Raw genomic sequence first — 27,670 nt, 5'->3', positions numbered from 1 at the left:
ATGATTTACAGTACATAGCTTAACAGCACATTTTAATAAAAAGACTCATACACACATGCTGGTAATGTACAATGCGCACATCTCAGAACTGGAATGAATCCTGCTTATGAGAAAAAGGACAAATCCCCCTTCCTGCCCCCGTTCCTAAGGGGAAACAACGAACATGTTGTTCCACCCGCTAATAACCCTCCCAGCAGGTCAATAATAGGGAAAGGCAGTACAGTGTAGAAGCAGCCTGTAGCGTGAAACACAGGATCCTTCCCAGCTGGGTCCCAAGGAACTGTGGGGAGGTGCTAAAGTAGCACAGTTAAAAATGTAAATGACGTGGGAAGGTCTGTCCTTCTGCTGATCACTTAAAGGCACACATGGCTCTGATTCAATGACAAACACACAGATAAATTCACCAATTCTCATACACTAAGGTTGAAGATTATTTTTTAGTGCCAGATTAGTTTTGAAGAATAAATAGTAAAGTTTTTAAATTTAAAAAAAAGTATAAAATATCTTTATTTGTGATGTATAAATATGTTTTTATAACTTTATATTAAATTCAGTATTATTATTATCATATTGTAAACCAGAGTTATTCTAAACATTTTTTAGTGGTGCGGTAATATACTGATTAGATATGGCGCTGCAAACATCTAACATAACTAGTATTCCAAACATAACACAGTTTTTTTTTTTTTTTGGCAACATGATTGTTAATAGGACACAAAAAATATGAATTGGGCTATATAATTTTGTGCTGTTTTAATTATAAACTAATGAGTGTTGTTTTATCAGCAAAATTGATTTTTGTTACTAGCTGTATTGATATGAATATCTAACGTATTAGTGTATGCATTTTTCTTTTTTCTTGTGCAACAGCCGTTCCCTCTGGTCTCTTCCTCCCGGTGGCTGGTCAAACGTGGTGAGCTGACAGCATTTGTAGAGGAAAACGGGATTTTTTTAAAGCGCACATCTAGGCAGCAAGTCTACTTTTTCCTGTTCAATGATGTTCTCATTGTCACAAGAAAGAAAAGGTATGAATTGCACTGGCTGCTTGCTGAGTTTTTTGAAAAGACCTAAAATAACTGACCTCCATGTTTACTATTGTTTGTGCTTTATTAAATGTCAGTCACTATGTTAAGCCAAAAACATATGTGATTATTGAAGGTCTTTATCCTCCATCACAGCTAAACTCCGATTACTTATAAAAAGAAACTGCAAATCACTAGATAGCATTTCTTTTTTCATTTAAATCTTCAATTTCTCCCATTTTTAATTCCTTTTCCTTCTGAGTTATCAGATTTTCATTTCAAGAGTGAAAAATAGAGAGAGAGAGAGAGAGAGAGTTGGGTGGGGGTGGAGAGAATCAAGCAATTTATTTAGCGAAAGTTTAGCAGACATTATTTGCTATTTGTTGTTTTCATTTGACCTCTTCTTTCTGTGCAGTGCTTAAAACATTCAATTCATTGCATGGACTAAGTAAGTGTCATGGCTGTAAAGGCCAATACCATGTCTAGTAAGTTACAATCAACCACAATTCAGCATTAGAACTTCTTTGGCTATGGGATTTAGGATAAAGCCATAATAATACAAATAAATACTATGGTACTACTATAGTCATCCATCCATCCATTTTCCAACCCGCTGAATCCGAACACAGGGTCACGGGGGTCTGCTGGAGCCAATCCCAGCCAACACAGGGCACAAGGCAGGAACCAATCCTGGGCAGGGTGCCAACCCACCGCAGCACACACAAACACACCCACACACCAAGCACACACTAGGGCCAATTTAGAATCACCAATCCACCTAACCTGCATGTCTTTGGACTCTGAGAGGAAACCCACGCAGACACGGGGAGAACATGCAAACTCCATGCAGGGAGGATCTGGGAAGCGAAACCAGGTCCCCAGGTCTCCCAACTGCAAGGCAGCAGCGCTTCCCACTGCGCCACCCTACTATAGTCAGTCACTAGGAAACGCAAAAACTGACCTATGGCAGGAATGTATTAGTCATGGGCAATTGTATGTGGCATGTTCCTCTAAAGTAAATAATTTTTACCCCTGGTAAGAAAAAAAACCCCACTAATATAGTGTACAGAAAAGTACTCAGTTATTTACATAGTTCTTCTGATACAGCTGATTAACTGAAACCATGAAAAGCAAGGCCCACTTCAAAAATTTCCCAGGCAAAGCCAGGTAACACAGCTAGTCACTTAAAAAAGCTTAAAATTTACCGTACTTGCCATCTGAAAATTCTCTTCATATTATCAACATTGCTTTTTGCTGTATACAGTATTCAAGCAGTCTGGAATGATAAATAAAAAAAGCAAATGTATTTTTGCCTTCTATCCCTTCTTTTCAGATAAGCATACAGTATCTAGTGGGACAAACTGTGCTATAACTGCATGAAGCACATGACTCATTGACGTTCGTTCATAAACTCTTGGTTTGCTCTTTTGTTACGATTGCCTAGCCTTTACTGTTAGATAGATAGATACTTTATTAATCCCAAGGGGAAATTCACAAATGTTGCCATTTACACTTGATGTACGTTTCAGGGGGGTTTCAGACTTCAGTCATCTTCAAGGCAAATTAATAAATTAAAAATAAAGTGCCTTGAGCATGGGAAAGGTGCTATATAAATAAAATGAATTATTATTATTATTATTTATTATTAATCTAAGACTTAACTTTCCCCCATATACACTTCTTAGATTCATTGGCAGCATTTTTTCAAATCATTGCCTTATTGCACAATGAAGTGCTGGCTAAGTAGCTTTAAAGCATTTTCCTGTACATATTAATATTGCAAGTTTTTATACAATACACGCTTGTGGCAAGTCTGCAAATATTGATTACTTACATCAGCCATAAGATGAGTGAATCAGTACTGACATGGCCACATATTCCCCTATCTTCATAGTATATCATCTGCAGTTTGCTCTTTTCTTCATACTTTTACCTTCTTATCTATAGGGTATCCTTAACATTTCTTTCCAAAACTCTGCTCCATGATCACTGTACTTTTTGTATCAATTTTGATTTGGTCTGTTTAATTCAGTTGAGAGTTGTCAGTTTCTAATGAGATCTTTACTATGCTCTCCAAGTCTTTTGTGGACAAATTATGATAGAACATCTACACTTCTATACTTTAAAGGGTTCTATTATTTTTTCACAGCTTTGGTAATTTTGTATTTTCTTTACAGCTTTAAGAAAAAAAGCAGTTTTGACTAGAAATATCTATAAATAAAATGTGGTATTTTGTTCTTTTATTTCATATTATTATTTCATCTCTTTCCATATTGCTTAAATAAAAAACAAATATTATTCAGATCAGTATCCTAGTGCTCATGTACGTTATACTCAGAAGGCTCAGACTGTACTTTAATAGACCATTGGAATAGAAATATTTTCTGTACTGATTTTAGATATACATGTTTATATATTGCTGCAGATGTATAATAAAAGGCATACATGAATTGTGTATTGATTCTGTGTATGTTGGGCCATGGACTGCACATTTTTTTCAGTCAGCAACTGTTGAGGTTTGAGTAAGGTTTAATTGTATTGATCAAAGTTTATTTTTATCCATCCATCCATCCATCCATCCATCCATTGTCTCCCGCTTATCCGAGGTCGGGTCGCGGGGGCAGCAGCTTGAGCAGAGATGCCCAGACTTCCCTCTCCCCGGCCACTTCTTCTAGCTTTTCCGGGGAGAATCCCAAGGCATTCCCAGGCCAGCCAGGAGACATAGTCCCTCCAGCGTGTCCTGGGTCTTCCCCGGGGCCTCCTCCCGGTTGGACGTGCCCGGAACACCTCACCAGGGAGGCGTCCAGGAGGCATCCTGATCAGATGCCCGAGCCACCTCATCTGACTCCTCTGGATGCGGAGGAGCAGCGGCTCTACTCTGAGCCCCTCCCGGATGACTGAGCTTCTCACCCTATCTTTAAGGGAGAGCCCAGACACCCTGAGGAGGAAACTCATTTCAGCTGCTTGTATTCGCAATCTTGTTCTTTCGGTCACTACCTATAGCTCATGACCATAGGTGAGGGTAGGAACATAGATCGACTGGTAAATTGAAAGCTTTGCCTTACGGCTCAGCTCCTTTTTCGCCACGACAGACCGATGCAGAGCCCGCATCACTGCGGACGCCGCACCGATCCGCCTGTCGATCTCACGCTCCATTCTTCCCTCACTCGTGAACAAGACCCCGAGATACTTGAACTCCTCCACTTGAGGCAGGATCTCGCTCCCAACCCTGAGAGGGCACTCCACCCTTTTCCGGCTGAGGACCATGGTCTCGGATTTGGAGGTGCTGATTCCCATCCCAGCCGCTTCACACTCAGCTGCGAACCGATCCAGAGAGAGCTGAAGATCACGGCCTGATGAAGCAAACAGGACAACATCATCTGCAAAAAGCAGTGACCCAATCCTGAGTCCACCAAACTGGACCCCCTCAACACCCTGGCTGCGCCTAGAAATTCTGTCCATAAAAGTTATGAACAGAATCGGTGACAAAGGGCAGCCCTGGCAGAGTCCAACTCTCACTGGAAATGGGTTCGACTTACTGCCGGTAATGCGGACCAAGCTCTGACACCGGTTGTACAGGGACCGAACAGCCCTTATCAGGGGGTCTGGTACCCCATACTCCCGGAGCACCCCCCACAGTTTTCCCCGAGGGACACGGTCGAACGCCTTTTCCAAGTCCACAAAACACATGTAGACTGGTTGGGCAAACTCCCATGCACCCTCCAGGACTCTGCTAAGGGTGTAGAGCTGGTCCACTGTTCCGCGACCAGGACGAAAACCACACTGTCCCTCCTGAATCCGAGGTTCGACTATACGACGGATCCTCCTCTCCAGGACCCCCGAATAGACTTTTCCAGGGAGGCTGAGGAGTGTGATCCCTCTGTAGTTAGAACACACCCTCCGGTCCCCCTTCTTAAAGAGGGGGACCACCACCCCGGTCTGCCAATCCAGAGGCACTGTCCCTGATGTCCATGCGATGTTGCAGAGACGTGTCAACCAAGACAGCCCTACAACATCCAGAGCCTTGAGGAACTCCGGGCATATCTCATCCACCCCCAGGGCCCTGCCACCAAGGAGTTTTTTGACCACCTCGGTGACCTCAGTCCCAGAGACGGGGGAGCCCACCTCCGAGTCCCCAGGCTCTGCTTCCTCATTGGAAGGCATGTTAATGGGATTGAGGAGGACTTCGAAGTACTCCCCCCACCGACCCACAACATCCTGAGTCGAGGTCAGCAGCGCACCATCCCCACCATATACAGCATATACATATACATATACACCATATTTATTTTTCTCAGAATGTATTAATGGAGGGCAGATAGTGTAGCTGAGAGCATAGATTTTTTTGTCCTTTTACTTGTGCCTTTTTCAAGAGACCAGTCAAGGCTCTCCTAGATTTGTTCTGCTACGAAAACTACCATACTGCTTCCTGAGATTATAAACTGCATGGTCCTTGCTCACATGCTTACAGTTTCTAGTTGAGTCTGTATCAAAATTTGAATGAAAGACAGGTGGGGATGTGGCATTCCAGGTGGCTAGTTGACATTTTAAAGTCAATATGCTATCACAAACAAACAACAGGAAAAGTTGAAACTCACTCAATAGTCCCTTGGTACACAATAAAATGTAAATAATAAAAGGAAAAGCATTTGTAAGATGTTGTTAACAATACATGTAACAGCCATGCCTTAATATGTCCTCACAGGTGATGCAGTGGTAGTGCTGCGGAGACTGTGGAAGATTGTGGGTTCACTTCCCGGTTCCTCTATGTGTTGATAACGCTTTGAGTACTAAGAAAAGCGTTATATAAATCTAATGAATTATTACTATTATTATTATTATTAATATGCTTTGTTTAAAGTCACGAGAAATAGCAATGTTACAGTTGTTATCATTTCTGATTGTGTAGCTAGTTTCATTAGGAAAGCAATACACTCCACTACTTAAAAGGACTGGACTTAAAAACACAATATAAAAATTTCAGAACCAGAACTCTGGTCCTTTATGTGATTTTAGGCAGGTAACTTAGAGTACTTGCATTCTTAACGTGTGGACATGCATTTCCCAATATTTGGGTGCTTTGGGAGTATATTTCTGTGTCTTACAGAATCGAATATAAAATCCTACTAATAACCTACAAAGCCTTAAATAACCTCGCGCCAAACTACATCAGTGACCTACTCCATCACTATGTGCCTGCCCGCCCACTAAGGTCCTTTGATTCTGGCAATCTTGTTGTGCCCCTCACTAATCTACATTCCAGGGGTGACAGGGCCTTCAGATGTATAGCGCCCAGACTCTGCAATGACCTACCAAAATTAATCAGGTCAGCTGACTCCATGAATTCTTTTAAAAAACAACTCAAAACTCATCTGTTCAGGAAGGCTTTTAGCTCTACTTGACTTTATTACCCTTCTCTTAGTTTACCTCTCTGTCAAGATGCTCATGTAACCTGTGTGTGTGTGCGAGACCATCAATAATGTTGTCTGTTTTTTCTCTGAATTCACTGTCGTAATCTTCTTTACTTATTTATCTGGTTTGTACAATGCTATATACTGTATACCCTGCCATTCTTTATTATATTCTGTAAGTGCCTTAAGCATGGGAAAGGCGCTATATAAACAAAATGTATTATTATTATTATATTTTATATTTATAATTGATGGTTATTTTTTATTTTTATTAAAAGTCTCAACTCTTACCTGCTGTCATTAATGTAGCCATTTAAAGATCTGTAAATTGTTTTCATTTTCTGCAATATTATTTTAAGAAGTACCTCAGTTTTTCTTTATAAGTAGTTTTTGGTGTTTGGAGCGAATTGTTTTTTTGGAATCCAAAATATGTAGCACTTTATGCTTCTTAAGTAGTTTTGAGTTAAAGCCAAACTCTTCCTTCTGTATACGAGTATTAGTATATTCTGAACATCAAAAGCTTCCATACTCTAACCTACTTTATTTGAAATTTGTGAAGGAAATGTAAAATACAAGGTTTCATATATGGTTTTCATGTACTGTATGCACATGAATCAGACAAGACCAGTTGTTGTATTTCCAGTAAAAACTATTTTGTTTCCATTAACATAGTTTAAGTCTGGTTACTTATGCAATTGTATACATTCATCCACAGTAATTCCAGTCTGCACATCTTGGCCTTATAATATCCCCTGATAGCCTATTGTTTATATGAAGCAACAGCCATTCATTTATGAGTTTTTAACAAGAAACATATGTTAATCATTGTTTTCTTGCCATCTGTTTTGGAATGGAACAGTTATATAACCACTCTTAGTTACAGCTGGATTCCCTTCTTTTTCTTGCTATTTTCTGAGTTTCATTATTTCATTATTTTATTATGATTGAATATTTTCACTTTTTAAAATGTGTTACAAATGTATTTTTAGTGTTAGTAGTTTGTTAGGCAATGATGATAACTAAACCCCTTAAACGGTTGAAGAAGAATGTATTTATATCATTTAAATCTTTACTTGGAAGTTGTTCTGTATAAGCTAACCGCAGCTGTATCTTGTAAGTCCTCCTGAACTTTTTGCCTTTGATAATGCTTATTTCGGTTTCATTATTATTATTTTTAACATTCTGGCAGAAATGTATATTTTGATGAGAAATTCCATTGCCATTAAAACCATCCTTTAGGAATGGTTTATTGGTAGTAAAATTATTAAAGTTGCTGTTATTCAAAATTCTGAATACACTTCACTGTATACAGTACTTAATTTTTTTTTTTTCTTAAATAAACAAATTTTTTGAAAGGGGAATGTTCCATTTATGGCATCTCTGAACAAATGGTAATGAGTGAATGTTTTCATTTTTGTCAATTCTCAAAAAGAAAAAGTTGATAGATGATGAGCAGGACATCCAGTAAACATTTGTTTTTGTTCTCTTTAATTTAATAAGTGGAGTATCAAGATTCTAATCCTCACCCATTTAGTGTCTGTGTTTTCATGTTTCTTGCAGTTCTGTTGGGATTATTTTCTTTGTATTTGGTTTTCTTTTCAAAGGCTTGCATACAAAATTAATTGGCAGCTCTGGTGTGGGCAGATATGAATGAGTGTGCTCAGAGATATCATGGTATGAAATATGGGATCATTCCTTTCTTGTATCTAATGCTGCTTAGAAAGTTTCTGAGTTCCTGAATTTGAATAAGGAGATTCAGAAAATGGACACGTGTTTATAGGATTAATGTCTTGATGGATAAAGGAAAACACTCAATTTTTATAGGTCTACCTACACCTTTGTGCAAATTAATTGAAACAACTTAACATTTCTCTCTTTTTCATGTATAGTCATGGTTTTATGCAGGAAGAAATATATATTGTATTAGTTTGTTCCCTTTTTTCTAGAAGGATGGTTATTTCATCAATTTCTGATGCAATAATCAGCGGATGATGCAATATTATTATTACTGACCCTGTATTACATCACATACTAGCCAGTGTTGTTATGACTTGTCAGTTCTAATACAGTTGTTGTACGAGATGGATGTGATACCTAGAAAGCGTGCAGGTTGTTTACATGAACACCAAGGAAAGATCTACAAGGAGTTAGCAGGAACTATAGATGTCAGTCTTGCATCTGTGAGCCATGCGATCAAAATTAAGTAGGAAAAAGGGTCTATTACTCCAAAATGCAAAGCTAAATGTGGTCGAAAGAGGAAAATCACACCAAAAGATGATGCTTAGTATGTCCCTTTTGGAAGCAGGCCAGAAAGCCTACTGACCAGTGAAAAAACAACTCCTAGCCAAAGTTATGAAGGCAAAACATTACAAATGGGAGTTTAAATACAAGAACTGGACTCAAGAAGACTGGAGAAAAGTCCCTTTTCAGTGATGAAAACCACTTCTTCATCCAGGGAGAGTGAAGTTAGCATGTTAGGAGGTTATCACAAAAGCTTTGCAATGTCCACTTTGACTAGAGTGTGAAACACCCGCAAGAGAAGATGGTTTGGGATTGAGGTGTGACAGTTACCATATGGCTTAACCCTGCTCCACTCTGAATGTTGTGTCCTCCAAAGTCAAATTGTCGATTAATTGATTTGTTTAAGTTCACATTATATTAAAGTTTTTGGTTTCCTATACTCTCAACAAAGTTCTTTTCTTGTCTAAACAGTATGTTCTACCCTGACTTGGTGAAATAATTAAATCTTATCAAATTTGAGTAGAGATGGGCTTACTGTGAACTAAATCCAGGTCTTTAGAATTTTAAGAATCATTGATAAAGTTGACCCATAAGTATTATTTCAGTTAAATAGTGAATCACATGAATATGGCCAGTAGAAATTAGGCATATTCAAGGTGGAATCCAGAAGTATTTTTTAATAGAAGGGAATCTAGATCAAACTACTGAGTCATTGAGTTGAAGTGGAACCTTTGACAACTTTTAAAAAGTATGATGAGATATTTGGAGAAATAAGCTGCTTTCCAGACAAGCATACTGGACCGAATGACTTGCACTTCTTTGTCAAACTTATGTTCCCCTGCTCTGCACACTCACACCTCTTCAGCTAATCCTGATGAGTTTGATAAATTAGGCTAAATTATCACTAGCATGTCTCCTGGTACTTATGGGAAATTAACAGGTGATCTCTAACTAACTAAGAAATATAATTCTTTAGCATGTCTTGTGGTCTACCCATGTTCATCTTAAAATGAGTCATTAGACCTTCTACAAGTGTTGTTCTTTGCATGTCCATCCTACTTTAATAGGCTCTCCTTAGCTATTTTTATCCAGTCATGGAAAATGGACCTGGTTATCCTGCACAGAAACTTTATTTTGGCCACTTACACCCATGATAGCATTCTTTTCGTTGCTACTCTGAGCTTATAACATTAGGTGAGGGGATTTAAATTGACCAGTTCACAAAAAGCTTCTGTGAACTACATGGCTCTTTTTTTAACACCACAGTCCAGTACAGCACTTATATAAACTGGAGCTGCTGGACCAGTTCATTAGTCAATCTGAAAATTTTATCAACCCTTGCCCATTAACAAGACCTCCTGGGAACTTGAGCTCCTTCACCTATAGCAGCTGGGCCCCCCAAACTTCCAAAGAGCGAGCTAATATTCCATGGGAGAAAAGCTTAACCCAAGATTTGTGGTGCAGAGTTGTGCCTCATCTATGTCAAAAAAAAGATGTGATACCTAAGAATACCCCACTCTAAAGCTTTATTATTGAGAAATAAAAAAATGTCAGCTAATTGTCTGTAATATCACCAAATTTGTGAAATGTGATAATGTGAAAGATGCTTGTTTCATGTTGGTTGGTAGTCATCAAATAGTATGTTGTGAAAGTGAATGATCACCACAGAAAAGCTGATATATTCCAGATGTGTACCTGCATCTAAGAGAGGCATGCAGCAAAATGCTTACTAAGTTGTATCATGTCAAGAAAAATATTGCTTTAGTTGCAGTAACTTTAAAACATACAGAAAACAAATCATTTGAACAACATTCCTGCTGTTAGGGATAATTGTAGTAATGTGTGGTTTTAGATCAAAGAGCTTAAACCATAAAAATTACAACCAGCTTACAAAAAAAGTGGTGATTGTCTTCTTCTGTTTTCTTATTTGAGCCTCCATTTATGCTAATATTTTTATATAGCTTTTTATAATACTCATTACAAATCATTTCCATACAATATTGAATTTAGGCCAAAGTTGATGATTTCTGTGACATCAGTTACAGTACGTATAGGAAAATCACCTGGCTTTTAACACTACAGGCAAAACATTTCTAAAAGGATTAAATATTAGAAAACATTATGATTAGAAAGTTTATTGGTAAATATCCATTTCAACTTACCATGGAAGCAACATTAAGTTTACATGTAGTTTATAAATGAGTGAATTATGTTAAAGTAAACTAATTGTTACAAATAAGTAAAGATTGTATCCTCTAATGTATAAGTAAAGAATGTAACTTCTAAATTATTACACCACAGTTTTATATATCCTACTTAGCTGAAATTCCAAATCTGATGGTGGGTCTCTGGGCAACTGTGAATTGTAAGACATAACTCAACTTGACAGAAAGAAGACCATTTGGTTGTTTTCTTTGGAGCAGGAGGTTGGGTAGGGGGGTATCTTGTGTTGTGTGTTTATGTCATCATGGGGACAGGTGAGATTCCTCACATTCCGCTTCCCTGTAATTTAAGTGCCGCTTGTGCAGCTGTTCGACAAATATTTCAACTACGCAACACGTGACATGCTTCATTCCTGTGTGGCTAAAAGAAAATATTCACCCCCTTCTCTTGTTAGCAATCTTCTGATTACTCGAGTCAGGAAAGTCTGCAAAAGTATGAATTGGTTAATGATAATAGTTTTAAAAAGCATTGGTGGACTAAAAGTACTTACTATTTAATAACTGATTTTCAGTTTGGGTAAAGTAGGCAGACAGGATGGGAAAGCTATGAAAAAACAGCATAAAAAAAGTCTTTTAATATTTATTTTAAAATGTTCTTTTCTATCCGTTTTTATACCTATTTTGGTTTACATGTAGGCTGTTCCAAAAAATAATATTTACAAGGCAGATACCAGCACAAATAAGATGCTCCAATCTAGATGTCTGCACATCTTTATTTTTTCCACAGCTTTCAAGTAGTGACTAGCTGTAAAGTGTATAGTAGAGTTTTAATGAAATTGTCGTATTTGATTTGGGTGCTAAGTGCCCTTGATGGGCTGGTATCACATCCAAGGATGATTTCAGCCAAGTGAGTTTGATAATGAAAAACTGAATCAGACAGTCAATGGATGAATTTTGTTTACTGTTATAGCTAATACTAAACTGACTGGTAAACAGAAGTCAGTTTTTATACATGTGTATATTTTGTGTTGTTTATTACAGAATCACTGAAATGTTTCTGAAACAAGTTCTTAAAAAGAGCCCTTGCTTATGTATTAGATGTGTTATTTCATGGAACAGAATTCTTATATTTAAGATAACAGATAATAAAATAGTGCAAGTCTTACAGGACATTAAAATTAATAGATTAATAAAAGGTTTTATTAAGTGATATACTATTAATACTGACATATATTCCAAATGTTTTCCTCTAATTGCTTTCAAATAGCAAGACACCCTTTTGTCTTTTGAATAAACTCAGACATCTATGTTACTCCATAGCTTCTCTGTAGTTTTGTTGTGGTTGTTTAAATTTTATATGCTATTATCATCTCTGCAGATTTACTACTAATGTCAGGACCCGTCAATAACAACGGCTAATGTATACTATAGTTAAATTTAACTCTATTGGACTTAAAATATTGCAGTTTGCTGCTTGCATATTTATTCCGATCAGAAGTAAAACTTAATAATAACTCTTCTTTATTGCAGTGAGGAGAGTTACAATGTGATTGACTATGCATTGAGGGATCACCTAACTGTGGGTCATTGTGATGGTGAGGAGCTCAATCTCTCCCCAGTAAAGACAACATCAGGGATGCTGTACTCTCGCCAGGGATCAGCAAACCATGTCTTTCGACTTACTTTTCTAAGTAACCATTCGAGTGAGAAGGTGGAAATGATTCTTGGAGCAGAGTTGCTGTAAGTATAGTGTAAGACTCTCTTTTCCCTTTGCTCAGAAGTGATTTAAATGTGAAGGTTGATTTAATTATGATACCACCAATGACTTGCCATATGAAATTCCTACCATTTATGTGCACTTTCCTTCAGAATCATTTTGACCTGTACACTTAAATGTGCCTATAAAGTGTTTTGCCAACACAAAAGGCTTAGACCTTGGACTCTGTTTTTGCCGAGGGATGATGCTTGATCTTTCTCTGTTGTTTTAGTTACCTATTTGCACCCGCTTTCCTCTCACAGCCCTAAAATGGCTTAGTGTGAGTATACATAACAGAGCATCGTCTCTCTTATAGAACAGCATTGTCGTATTAGGATAGGATTCACATTTTTTTATATTTCATCCAACTTCAAGTAAACCACTTATCTAGGGCAGGGTTGTGGCATGGCTGGAGCCTATCCCAGTGCTCTAAACAGGAAAACTGGAGTTTGAAAATGGTCAGTGTGATGAACAATTATGGTACAAATTTACCTTTCCAGTAACAATATTTTTCAAGTTAAAAATTTATTGACAGAAACCTACCTAATTTTCCACACATCCCACCCATTTCTATTCCAGAGGCAATACAGATCATCCTTAAAAACTGAGACAGCATGTCAATAATATATAAAAACATTTCAAAGAATCTTCCCTTTAACGATCCTAGGGAACAGTAGGAAAATGTTTCAGATAACATCTCAGAATAAGCAGTAGAAGTCAGCGATATATAGAATACACTCTAGCTCTACAGTAGATGCACTGAGCAGTCAGTAATTCAACTTAACATTTTTCATCGAGCACACCTACCTTGTTTAAAATTATTAAAAATATACCAGGGCAAGATCCAACTTATGAGCACTGCCATCTAGCACCAGCATCACTAGGCCATATGTTTATGGAATGCACCAAATTAACATCATTTTGGACAAACCTTTTTTCAATTATTTATTAGAGAGATTTGGTGTCACAATCACTCCTAAGCTATTAACTACTATTATTTGGAGTACTCTGGGATGGAGTTAAAATGGATAAGGACAAATGGATTGTAATAGCCTATAGCACAGTACTTGCATGTAGACTTATTTTGCTTAACTGGAAGAATCCCAACCCAACTTTTATAATTCAGTGGGTAACTAATATGCTATATTATTTGAAACTGAAAGAGTCAAATTGTCATTTAGAGAATCTGACCAAAACTATTTTAAAACATGGCAAGGCATAATCAAAAATAGATTAAGCATTTATATACAGGGAGAAAGGTGGGCTTTTGATCTGCCTTGGATCTCCTCTCTTTCTGTTCCTCTCTGCTGTGGATTGAATGCTTGTTTTGTTAGGCTTTATTTTTTTCTTCTTTTATATTTCTCTGAGTTCTTTCTAGATTCATTTTGAAGTAGTTTGTTGTACAAGTTTTGCAAATTTTATCTGCTTGACTATATGCTTTGTTACTTTCTTAAATTAAAAAAAATGAAAAAAATTGAAAATGGGTAGTTTGCAAGAAGAGTCTTGGTGAGCCAGGATAATTTAATCCAGGCTTGAAACCATTCACTTTTGGATTACATGATCCTGCAGTGTCAATGAAAGTTCCAGAAACCTGTTATCTTAAGGTCAGTCAGTCATTGTCCAACCTGCTATATCCCAACACAGGGTCACGGGGGTCTGCTGGAGCCAATCCCAGCCAACACAGGGCACAAGGCAGGAACAAACCCCGGGCAGGGTGCCAGCCCACCGCAGGGATATTAAGGTCAAACCATCATTATTTTCCTGAACCTCTCCTTTTATAATAGCTTCATAAGAAGCTGAACAATCTAATCAAACTGAAACAAATGTTTGACAGGAAGTTGATAGTATATTTAGTTCTTACTTTAATTGCATAATCTGGTGATTTACAATAGACATAATAACTGGCCTAGTCAGTAAATGTGGCCAGTGAAACAAGAGTCACAAATCTAAGGACAGTTTATTGAACAAAACAGATTTTATGAAAAAGATTATTCTAAATTGATATTATTGTAAGAGGAATTTATATTGTTTAACGTAGACATTTTATTTTTCCGTTGTGAAATATGTTAGCAAATGAAAAGCATTAGATTTGTGCGCGAAAATCGACATTAGGATTCTACTTGCTCCGTAAGGAAACAATTTACTTAATCAGCCTAGGGAAGCCCTTGTTTATTTGTGCAAGTCTTTCGTGACCCATCTCTTCTTCTGGCGTCCACTGATATTTACTGATGGCACACCACTTAAACAAATACAAACAATAAAGAATACCAAGCCCTGGTAGCTCCTTCAAATTGACACTTAAAATGCTATCCTGTCATCTGGGTGTGTCCTTTTTTAAAAATATAAAGTCTATAACAGACAGGAGGTAGCAGTGGTAAGGTCACTGCAGAGATGACACAGGGCTAGGTTAATTCTCACATAAAACTTCCAGCCAAGAAAGGGAGCCCTGCACACATATTGAGATACAGTATATGTAAAATATGTGTGTGTGTACTGGCAAACATGACCACTGTACATTCAGCATGAGCTTTTGCCCTATATTACTGGGAATGTAAGCCAAAATATCCCTGTTGAAAGAAAGCAATAAGAAACGTGTTATTTTTCTCATGTAGTGTTTGGGTTCAGAAGGTCACTATAAAAATGGTAAATGAGAAGTGCTTTACTCTGGAGAGCTGGCTGCAGTGTGTTTTACATTGTGTGAGGTGGAGAAAGCTGATGGGAAAATTATTATGGCATTTTTGCAACTGTCAGAGCAATTGAGTAAGATATTTAACGGCTGCAGTAACCAGCACCAAGGGAGTTTGCAGCATACAGAAAGGAATGACCTGCCAAATACTAACTTTTTTTTCTTTGAGGTAACCTATAGATATTGCACTGTTCAGTCTTTTTTGCTCTTTTGATAATATTATTACAATTAGACCATATTTTTTTATACTATGTAATAAAGACTGGAATACAGATATATGTAACTGTACTCCAGTGCATACATTTTATAAAACCTATACAGTCACTTTTGTTTTTAACTGGGTTATTCATTTGACTGAAGAAAACAGATAAGAATACATCAGTATATTGGAGTGAAATGTTTTAAATTTAAAATAACAGTAGAAACAAAATTAAAAACTAAATATTATGTACACACACATGCAGTGTCTATGAAAGTCTAAAGAATGTTGTCTCCAGGATTTTAAAAGCAGTATTGTTTGTTATAGATTATAGAACATAAAGAATAAGGGCCATATGTCTTTTCAGTTTACATGTGTACATATAAGGTTCAATTTCAGACTACTGTGAACTGTCAAGAATATGTAAGGCGTGTGAGTGAGGCGTACAGTTTGCCCAAATGGATTCAATCTATTGGATGTGAGTCAAAGCCCTACCACAGTGGCTCTCAGCTGATGAGATAAGAGATCGACCCTTTTTTTGCCACCAAAAATACACAAGTGAATGTCTAGTTACTCTGATGACTAGATAGGTTTTCCCTCAGATCCAAATTGTTACTTGTGCTTGTTAAATTCTTTCTGTCTAAAAATATACAGACATACAGTATAAATCGGGGAACTGAAGGGTTCAGCCACAAAGTAGTTAATCTGCCGTATGAAATCAGCAGTTTCTGTGACCCTGGATTGACAGCCGACTTGGCACATGTTCATGGTGTTAAGATTAATTGCCACGTGTGCAGGTGTGACTATAATGATTGTGATTTCATGCAGCAGTCATATTTAGTGCAGTATTTTATTAGATGCATATAGTCATACTTAAATTTAAAAAAAAAAAAAAATACCTACAAGTGATTCTTTGGTTTGCTCTGATCGGATCAAAATACAGTATTCCTGCCTTTTTGGAGCCCTTTTATAAATTCATTCTTACAGGTTGGAATTTTCAACCAGCACCTTTTGTTTTCCTTTTGCATTCTGAATATATGTCTTTTCCAGCACTTTAGTATGTTTGTGCTATGCTCATGACTTCCATGCCATTTTATGTTTATTAATATTTAGCATCCTCACAGGTTGCACAGTGGTAGTGCCTCTGCTTTGCAGTAAGGAGATTGTAGGTTCGCTTCCCGGGTCCTCCCTGTGTGGAGAGTGCTTTGAGTAGTGAGAAAAGCGCTATATAAATGTAAAGAATTATTATTTTTGTAACATATAATTACATTATTTTTACTCATTAACATTTAAATAGGTGGTCCTGAACCTCTGGCCTTGAAGAAATTCTGTATGTCTGTCTGCTAATTTTGTTAATGTCTTTGTATTCCAGGGAGTTTCTCAGTGAGGCAGTTTACCCGTACTGTACTACTCATTTCTCGGAAAACACAAATCAATGGATATTTTACTTGACTTAAGAGTACAGAAAGCTTGTAAGCATAGGTTCTTTTGCAAGGTGCAAAGCTTGTTTTCAGCATTTCATATTCTACATGCTTAAACTTACAAATCCATGCTTTGTAATTATGTGCAGATAAATAATAATAAAAAAAAACATGCATACTCTTCACACATCAGGATTCAAACCCAGCATCCTGGAGTTAGAAGGCATCAGGACTTACTAATCTGCTGTTAAGTGTGTACATTTCCATATATAAATATGCATGGGTGTATATTGTGAAGACCAGGGGCCTGGCTACCGTCCCCACCTGACACAAATAGGCAACTACCACCACCAGCTCAGTCCAACAAGAGCCTTTATTTATAGAAAGGCAGCCAGACCCAAAGCAGTCTCCAAGGACTGATACCAACCAGTCACCAATACAGTGCTACTCCATCCCTTTCCTCCAGAGCCTTTTCTCCTTTACAGACAAGCCTCATCAGTGTTATCCTCCAACTTTGGTTCCCCTTGGGAGGCGTCTGGCTCCTTTTTAAGCCACACCCGGGAGCACTCCAGGTGGTCCATTAAGGAGGTCTGGAATTGCTCCCAGGTGCGACTGAGGCACAAAGTAGGGCACTGCAGCTCCTGCAGTTCTCACAGCTCCCCCTTGCGGCATCCATGGAAACCAACAGGGCTGTGCTGGCAAACAGTAATTCCCACACAGCCCTCCAGGAATCTGAGACGGCACCACAACCCAGGGGAACTGCCAAGTAACAGTTTGGGGAAGAGAGAATCCCCCGGAAGTCCTCTCCAACTGTCTTACCGCCTCGGAGGCATCCCAGCTGGGTAATGGCGCTGGCTGACATCTATCACAATATATACAGTATATAGTAGTAGTAGACAACCTTTTTAGCAGCATCTTTTGTGGTTGTGGAATCCCAAGACTTTCTGTCCTGTGGGCTTCTTTTGTTGTCAACCATCTACATCATTTTGGTCTCATACCTTGAGAGACCCTTCACCACCTCCTGCTTCCAGGCATTCCTGTCAGAGGTGACGGACTGTTGGTGCTAGTGCTAATGCCAAAAACCTTGAGGTCACACTTGCAATAATCCTTGTCATGCACTTGGTATCTTCCAGTTGGCCAGTTGATACATAGATAGACAGATAGATATGTGTGTGTATATATCTATATATATCCAATTGTTTGAATTTCAATCCACTGAGACACTTTGTCCTATAAAGATTGGCAATCAGTGTTGCCAGGATGACAGTATAGAAGTAGGAAAGCAAATAATGGCAGTAAGAAATCTTGACTTTAGCCTCCACAATACAGTGTAATATTGACGGTTTTAAATATGTAAAACACCACTCAGTGCTCCGATAACAGAAACCGCTTTAATTGCCTTCATTAAACTAATATGTTCTTCTGGTCATGCAGAGTCAAAACTGATTTTGCTGTTAGTGTGGCACATAATATATCACAATAAAAAGTGTGGTATCAGATAAACATAAAAAGGAACTAATAAACATAAATAAATACATTCATACACAAAAAGGCCTGCAGAGAACTGCTCTAACATATGCCTCATTATCAATATTGATGCTGTATGCAACAAAAATGATAAGAACAAGTAGACAATGTGCATTTTATAAACTGACAGGTGAACACATCTTTCTCATTCTCTCTTTAATATGAAACAAAATTGAAACAAGGATTTAAAGGCAATAAAGCTGATTAGGAAATTAGTTGGCACCAATTGTGCCCATGCCTTGGCTGAGTTTAGCGATTGATGATGCATACATTCTGGCAGTAGTGTGTGTCGAGTTTCACTTAGAATGTGACTCACTTATTTATCTGTTGAAAATGAAAGAAATAAAGTTTATAAATAGCTTAGAGTTCTCCTAAAAGCAAACTTTTGATAAAATGTAACCACACCTATGCCTCAGTAGTGTAACTTGCTCTGTAATTTTTCCTCTGTTGCACTGGGATGACCTTACAGCAGTGGAGCAGGTAGATCTCAACTATGACTTGGCATGCTTGTTTGGTGTTTCCACTTTACCAGGTAGTTTATGTGCTGGTGGCTGATGTTGAGTTGGTGACAAATAATTTAAAGTACATTATAAAGTTGAATGTATTGATTGTTTAATACAGCATCAAAATATGCCTGCATTTTTGTCAAAAAGTATTTTATGGATTAATTCTAACAGCTTGGAATTTTCAGGGTTTTTTTTTTCATTTTTGGATTTGATGATTATTATAACTGTGGTTTTCACTTTATAGTTTTATTAATGTGATTTTTCTTCCCCCTTTACCTAATGGTACCCTTTTTAAATAGTGACAGCATATAAAAGTAACGACCGTATATTCTTGTGTGTTTTGTAACCTGAGAGCAACTTACATGAAATTAAGCAAGGCTTTTATGGAGGAGAACATGACTAAAAAAGTAACAAGCTATTTAAAGACATTCCAGTTTATATGCCCATCCTTCATAGACAGTTTGGGGGTCTGCAAGAGTGCTGGCCTCTTTTTTTTTTTTTAATGTTGTTAGATGTGGAGCTGAAATCGAGCTGAGAGTTTCCTTTCCTGCTTTTGGCATGCTAATTGCACGCTGCCGGTGTCGTTGCTAAGCAGCCGTATTGTTTGAACGTTCCATTCCCACGATTCTTTTCTTTTTGTCCCCTACCCCCACATTTAGATCCACCTGTTTGCTGAAATGCTTATATAATGTACTAATATGCTCTTGGGATTTTAGTATGGAATTCATCACCTAGTTTTCGTGGTGCATGTGTGTGTCAAGTTACTAAAAGATAATGTGCTTAAAGATGTATGGCCAGTGGAAAATTTAAAAGCACTGCAGCCTAGAAAGATCCAGTGGAGTTAAAAGCAATTGAAATGCTGATACCATTTCTCTTTGGTGCCCACATTGTACAACTGCCCCTCTCCAGATGTAAAATATGAAAGTAATGGAGAGACACTTTTATTTCATCTTCATGTTCTTCAAATGTATAAGACCAGCTACACAGTACTCTCTTATTTGCACTGGACTTTTGTCCAGACCTGGGGTGGTCCCAGCTTTGTGCCTCTTCCTGCCGGTATAGACTGCATCAACTCTTAAAAAGGACAAGAGAGTACAGCAAAAGGATGAATGAAGGCTGTTTTACAGTATATGCTTTAAGTATTTTGGAAAGCTGTACACCATGGAAGGTGTTCTATTAAGATTTCTTTCCATTAACTGCTTAATTTTCCAGAGTAAGCAGATGTGAAATGCCACACTAAATAAATGAAAGCACCATACAGAATGTAGTCAGTCTTCAGAGTTGCCTTTGATGGTCTCTGTAAGTTTAATTTACCTTGACATGATTTTATCGGGTCAGTAAAACCAACCACATGTATGCAGTAGTGATTTAGGTCTGTTTGTGATGAATTGATTTTGACTGCTCTTTGCTGTGAAATCAAATTGATAAAGAAAAGCTTTCTGTGTTGATTTGATGGTGCTAACAGGAATCACTTATTCAATCTAATGATACAGTATTTTTTTCCTTATTACAAATTTTTTTTTTTCAGCCAGTCTTGTTTGTTTTCCTTAAATCGTGTCCAGAACAGATTATCTCTTTTTGATCTAATTATAGCCATGTGTAGCCTGTGCTGTGATTCACAAAAACGAACATCAACTCCAGTGAAATGCAGTGCAATCTGATTTGACAATTACTTAAGACTAATCACAAAACAATTTATGCCCACAAGTGTAGGCCAGATGAACTTATTTTGTTTCGTGTTTGTTAACACAGGAGGCGGAACCCATTTGCTAAAGGGTCACTGTGTCTACAGGCTTTTGTGCGAAATAGTTTCTGAAATTAACCATAAGGCTGACTTTAAATTACCTCCTCTGCTTAGTACGGCTCTCTTTTTACTGTCCAAGCAATTAATAAGAACACAACTTCTACTTGAGATTCTAAAAGACACCATCATTCCACTACTATTAATTGTAACAAGTGTACCAGGTTAAGCTGACAAATTTTGTTGTTGACTCTAGCTTAATCAAATTAAGTACTGGAAACGTGGCTTGTTTCAAGACCATTTCCATTTTGGGTAAGTTTAAATTGTAATGTCAGAACTTCATCAAACATGAGTGTCACAGTGATGCAGTGGCTTCCTCACCAGGGCATGAAGAGGTTTGAATCCCATTTCATTCACATTCACCCCAGAGGCACATTGGCTTTCCAACCCTTATTCATTTTTCTTTCTTCTTCTTGGCATTTTGATTTTATTTCCATCTTCTTCTATAATACGCTACCGTGGCTGTCTGTTTGTCTGTCCAGGATTTTAAATCACCTGTAGCTCGCAAACCATTTGACCTATTGACCTGAAATTTGGTACACATATACTATGTGATGTCATTTTATTCCTCTTTTTATTTTTATTTTATTATAGAATCAACTCTTGGTGGTGCGTGTGTACGGGCACCGTTCTCATCCCTACCACCATCGTCGTCACTTCCCCTACCTCTTCATATCTTAAATCATTCTTGAGGCAGATTGAAGACTTAAGTGCCAGCTTAAGTGAAAAATGAAAGAAAATGTACTAAGTAATTGCAACACAAACACTCAAATCGGTTTTAACACGAAAAGAAGAGAAGAAGTGGGCCGCTAGGGTAGAGAAAAGAAGAGCTGCTCAGGAAGCAGCAGGCGCATCACCTTGAGCAAACGAATGCTAAACGTACAGAGAAAGAGGATGAAAACTAGGAATGCTCAAGTCAAGTGTATTCAGTGCAGTGCACCGTTACTGGTATCTTAATAATGTATCAGACTGATTTGTGTCTGTAAACAGATCCTGTATAGAAAAAAGTGTTTATCTGCGCCATTCAGAGAAGTGGTGCATTAGGTGGTGACCTACTGTAGAGATTTTACATTCTCTCTGTTTGCTTGTGGGGTTTCCTAAACAGGATTGGGTTAGGTTAACTGGCGACTCTCAAGTGTATGAGTGGGCCATGCAGTGATCTGGCGTCCCATCAAATCTTGGACAAAACTTTCAAGCACATCCATTAGCAATTTCAATTAAATAATAATTGCTGAAATGTTTTACATGATATTTTAGCTATATATCAATAAATAACTGGATAATGAAAAATATTAATTTTAATTTTAAAAATTCCATTATTCAGTGAACACGACTACATAAAAACAATGTTTACAGTAACTAAAGCAAAATTCAACAAAGTAAATAATATAAAATATGGTAGATTCAGTTTCAGTAATGAATAGCTAATTGTTAAATGCAAATTTGGCCTTTGAAAGTGCCAGTTTTAACCCAGTAAATAAAGTTGCAAAATACACTGCAAGGCATTTTTTATATATTTGTTTTTGTACAAATTATTCTTACATTTACAAGTGGCCACTATTTTAGGCAAACCTACCTAATAGTAAATGGCTGGAAAATGTCTAGAAACAAAGAATATATTATGTTCCCAACATTTCTAAAAGTGTTTTTAGAAAAGCTGTACATATCCCAGTGCCTGTATGAACAGACTGCTACCCTGTAATTCCTACCTGTTGTGAGTGAGTCAGTAAAATGTTAAGACATGTTTGGCAGCATATTGTATGTAATGCTAATTTGTGTGTGTGTGTGTGTGTGTGTGTGTGTGTGTTTTGTCAAACAGCAAGGCTAGAAGTGCAACAAGTGTAATGAGCACATAACCCCCGGCAGGCTGTTCTTACAATACTGCTGCTCATATAAGAGCCTGGGAAAAAACTTTCATCCCAGATTGTTTCTTTTCCCACACCAGCATTTGCAACAGTGGAGAACTCAAAACAGCCTTAGCACATTACAATAACACCTACTCTCTGGAATTCTCTATCTTTGTCAGCTCCTGGAGCTCCTGCAGTCTCAACATGTTTATCCAAGGGAAACTTCTGCCTTTGCTGTAGGCCATCTGATCTTTGATCTCGCTGTATCATTCTTACTTATTCATTAGTACCTGTATACATTTTGTTTTTCTTTCCACAATATGATGTCTAATAAATGTGGGCCTACACCTTTCTTTCATTTGAGTCTTTTGTATGACATGAAAAGTGTTACCTAATCAAATGTTTTTTTATTAAAAGCACCTTACGAAGCAAAAATTCTTTTTTTTCTTTGTTTTGTAACATAGAAATTACACAATTGGTGACATATGATGAAAACTTTTAGAACTGCTAAAATGCTACAGAGAATGAAAGGGAAAGATATGTAAGAAGCTCCTGTGCCTCTTACATAGTTTTACAGTTGTTGTAAAGGAAAATTCCACCCAAAAATTATATATTTTTATATATTAATTTCCCTATGTAGATTATAGTAATGTCCGAGATAATTTTTTAATCTGTTTCATGTAGAACAAATGCCATTATGGAAAATGTCCACATATCCAGTTGAATGCTCAAAATGTGCAAAACATGTGCATATTTTGCTAAGGTATTATTAATACTTCTCTCAAAATATAAACATGAAAGGTAATTCTGTGCCACTGAATTGAAGACAGCACTCTTGACCAATGAATGAGTGTGAGAGGCAGGTCTTCTGCCTAGTATTTTTTTGGTGGAGTATTCCTTTAAACAAAGCATTTCCATTTCTGACGTGAACTATAAGTCAGAATGTTTGGCAAATAAATGTATATATTTATAGGGTCATCACTGTCACATGTACAGAGTACAGTGAAATTCTTACTTGCCTATACTAATCAACATGCAATGTGTCAACACTCTCTGAAGCCATGATTAGTAAGCATAACTCTATTCCATTGAAACTTCCTGTCTTCCTTACCTGAAAGATCTACCTTAACTAAAACCCTGAGAGTCAGCTTTATATAAGTGTAAAGAAAACATAACACCTTGGTACACTATCAAAGGCCTCAGTCTAAGAACTGATCTGAGTCATAAATGGAGGGCAAAAACAAATGAGAATATAAGAAATTTGGAGAATTTGGATATAAAGTTTGTAGCACAGGTGTTGTACCGTGTTAGTCATTATGGATGTATAGGGTGGTCCAGATCTAACTATGCAACTTTTAATGCAATGCAATAATTGCATAATTAGATCCGGACCACCCTGTAGTAAGAAGATAAGCAAAATGACACCTTTTATTGGCTAACTAGAAAGATTACAATATGCAAGCTTTCAAGGCAACTCAGGCCCCATCTTCAGCAAGATGTAAGAAATGTAATAAATAAATAAATAATAATTAAATGTAATAAAGTTTGGAATACAAATAAGCCCTCGCATAGCCGGATCATTTATGTGGTTGTTTTTTCAAGAGGATCAATACCACATAATTTTGAACCTTCTAAATGCAACTACTACTGTTTAAAACTTTTTTTGTTGCACTACATAATAATGGGGATTATGGATGAGCATTTACAAATAATTTTACCCTTAACTGTTAATTTGTGATGCTTTCAGACAAGAATGTGTAGATCCATTTGCTGATGGCACTTTCTGTGGCCTGCGCCCCATTAAGGATCAAACACAGGCTTTTGTGCTGTAAGGTCAGGTACATAACTGAGGCATGAACAACCTAACCTGTTGAAGTCTTCTATAACCAAGTAAGCTAGCGTCGCTGTTACCTGTGGAGATATTACAGTGATGGGCTTTACTGTAGAATCCGATTTTGTAGCCTATTATACCATTCTCCAACTCACCTAATCCACGTCGGGGACATGGCGGGCTGGAGCCTATCTTCTTATATAATACGCTACTGTGGGTGTCCATTTGTCTGTCCAGGATTTTAAATCACCTGTAGCTCGCAAACCGTATGAACTATTCACCTGAAATTTGGTACACATATACTACATGATGTCTACTGTCTGCTTTCGTGGTGATGATTTTTATTACTCTTTTTATTTTTATTTTCTTTTATTGTAGAATCAGCTCTCATCAGCAGGGCTGCCGTGCTGTGCATGTGTATTGCTAAACTATTCTTGAGGCCGATTGAAGGCTTAAGTGCCAGCTTAAGTGAAAAATTAAGAAAAACATACTAAGTAATTGCAACACAAAAACTGACTTAATCAGTTTTAATGGGAAAAGAAGAGAAGAAGCGGGCCACTAGGGTGGAGAAAAGAAGAGCTGCTCAGGAAGCAGCAAGTGCATCAACCTCTGAGCAAACGAATCCTAAACTTAAAGACAAAGAGTATGAAAACTGTTAAGTCAAGTGTATTCACTGCACGTCATCATGCAGTCCACTGTTAATGGTATATTTAAAATACACCAATCAATTGATGATGGTATTGGCAATTGACACTTGTCCCCCGGAACTAAGTTTTGAAGTAGGATATACAAGTGCATCCGGAAAGTATTCACAGTGCATCACATTTTCCACATTTTGTTATGTTACAGCCTTATTCCAAAATGGATTAAATTCATTTTTTTTCTTCAGAATTCTACACACAACACCCCATAATGGCAACGTGAAAAAAGTTTACTTGAGGTTTTTGCAAATTTATTAAAAATAAAAAAACTGAGAAATCACATGTACATAAGTATTCACAGCCTTTGCTCAATACTTTGTCGATGCACCTTTGGCATCAATTACGGCCTCAAGTCTTTTTGAATATGATGCCACAAGCTTGGCACACCTATCCTTGGCCAGTTTCACCCATTCCTTTTTGCAGCACCTCTCAAGCTCCATCAGGTTGGATGGTAAGCGTCGGTGCACAGCCATTTTAAGATCTCTCCAGTGATGTTCAATCAGATTCAAATCTGGGCTCTGGCTGGGCCACACAAGGACATTCACAGAGTTGTCCTGAAGCCACTCCTTTGATATCTGTGTGCTTAGGGTCGTTGTCCTGCTGAAAGATGAACCGTCGCCCCAGTCTGAGGTCAAGAGCGCTCTGGAGCAGGTTTTAATCCAGGATGTCTCTGTACATTGCTGCAGTCATCTTTCCCTTTATCCGGACTAGTCTCCCAGTCCCTGCCGCTGAAAAACATCCCCACAGCATGATGCTGCCACCACCATGCTTCACTGTAGGAATGGTGCCAGGTTTCCTCCAAACGTGATGCCTGGCATTCACACCAAAGAGTTCAATCTTTGTCTCATCAAACCAGAGAATTTTCTTTCTCATGGTCTGAGAGTCCTTCAGGTGCCTTTTGACAAACTCCAGGTGGGCTGCCATGTGCCTTTTACTGAGGAGTGGCTTCCGTCTGGCCACTCTACCATACAGGCCTGATTGGTGGATTGCTGCAGAGATGGTTGTCCTTCTGGAAGTTTCTCCTCTCTCCACAGAGGACCTCTGGAGCTCTGACAGAGTGACCATCGGGTTCTTGGTCACCTCCCTGACTAAGGCCCTTCTCCCCCGATCGCTCAGTTTAGATGGCCGGCCAGCTCTAGGAAGAGTCCTGGTGGTTTCGAACTTCTTCCACTTATGGATGATGGAGGCCACTGTGCTCATTGGGACCTTCAAAGCAGCAGACATTTTTCTGTAACCTTCCCCAGATTTGTGCCTCGAGGTAATCCTGTCTCGGAGGTCTACAGACAATTCCTTTGACTTCATGCTTGGTTTGTGCTCTGACATGAACTGTCAACTGTGGGACCTTATATAGACAGGTGTGTGCCTTTCCAAATCATGTCCAATCAACTGAATTTACCACAGGTGGACTCCACTTAAGCTGCAGAAACATCAGGAGAAACAGGATGCACCTGAGCTCAATTTTGAGCTTCATGGCAAAGGCTGTGAATACTTATGTACATGTGCTTTCTCATTTTTTTTATTTTTAATAAGTTTGCAAAAACCTCAAGTAAACTTTTTTCACGTTGTCATTATGGGGTGTTGTGTGTAGAATTCTGAAGAAAAAAATGAATTTAATCCATTTTGGAATAAGGCTGTAACATAACAAAATGTGGAAAAAGTGATGCGCTGTGAATACTTTCCGGATGCAGTGTACAACCCCAAACATAGCATGTAATGTGTTGCTGCAACAAAATGATTTCCTAGTGCTTTACAAAAAATTTTCATTTTTATATGCAAGTGGTGCCATAATGCAGCTGAAGGTGTTATATTTATTATACTATTTCAAATCCAGATTTAGATTACACTGTACATTATACCCCACATCATGTGGTTTGCAATAGAATGAGAGGTGTTATAGGGTGGGTTCCTGCATAGCTCCTGTTGCTGCTACAGTAGGCTGAATTTCATGATCAGGAGACGTTTCCATAGAAAATGAATAGTTGGATAGGAGGATAATACCGAAGAGCAAAATGTAAATACTTAACAGGCTAAGCCGTAGAGCCTTTCTCCCCTCATCACCCCTTATATATTGCAAATATTAAAAGTTTTTTTTTTCACTCTCTCATTCATTTGTTTTCATGGCTCAACTTTCCCCCTACTGGGATTGGTCTCTAGAAAGAATGCAGCACCATCTGGATTCATTTAACGTCCGCCTATAAAGTCGACACCTGACTTTCTTCATTTGGAAATCTGCTTTTAAGAGAGGTTTAGTAGTGTTTTTATGTTCAGAGTTATACAAAATGGAATTCTTCTACAAGATAAAATAATAAATGAAGCTGAAATCAGCCCTGGCAGAAAAGTTTTTTTTTTTTTTTTTTGGTCTAATATACTGTTGTAGTAACTGAAAGAGTACAGGCTCTAAATGGCTTCAACACACAAAATTGCCAAATTCCTCTGCCAGTGACATTCTAAATGCCCTCCTTAAGTGTCTGAGCACCAATGACAAAACATGTTTTGTTCCATGCATCTAGCTAGCTACTGTCAGAAGGGACTTAGGCTTTCGGAGAAGCCATTACAATC

At 37.8% G+C, this 27,670-nt stretch overlaps 1 protein-coding gene across 1 annotated transcript in view; it reads left to right on the top strand.

Moving 5' to 3' along the window:
- Positions 1-27,670, top strand: part of LOC114646354 (rho guanine nucleotide exchange factor 26-like) — a 111,791-nt gene that overhangs the window by 65,590 nt on the left and 18,531 nt on the right. The window contains exons 11-12 of the mRNA XM_028794513.2: positions 871-1,025; positions 12,367-12,576. Of these exons, the coding sequence (XP_028650346.1) occupies positions 871-1,025; positions 12,367-12,576 (365 nt within the window). The remainder of the gene's footprint in view (positions 1-870; positions 1,026-12,366; positions 12,577-27,670) is intronic.

Source organism: Erpetoichthys calabaricus, chromosome 2, assembly GCF_900747795.2.
Source record: "Erpetoichthys calabaricus chromosome 2, fErpCal1.3, whole genome shotgun sequence".
Taxonomy (NCBI): domain Eukaryota; kingdom Metazoa; phylum Chordata; class Cladistia; order Polypteriformes; family Polypteridae; genus Erpetoichthys; species Erpetoichthys calabaricus.
Note: the sequence above shows the minus strand (reverse complement) of the source record. Positions and strands in the feature narration are given on the sequence as shown.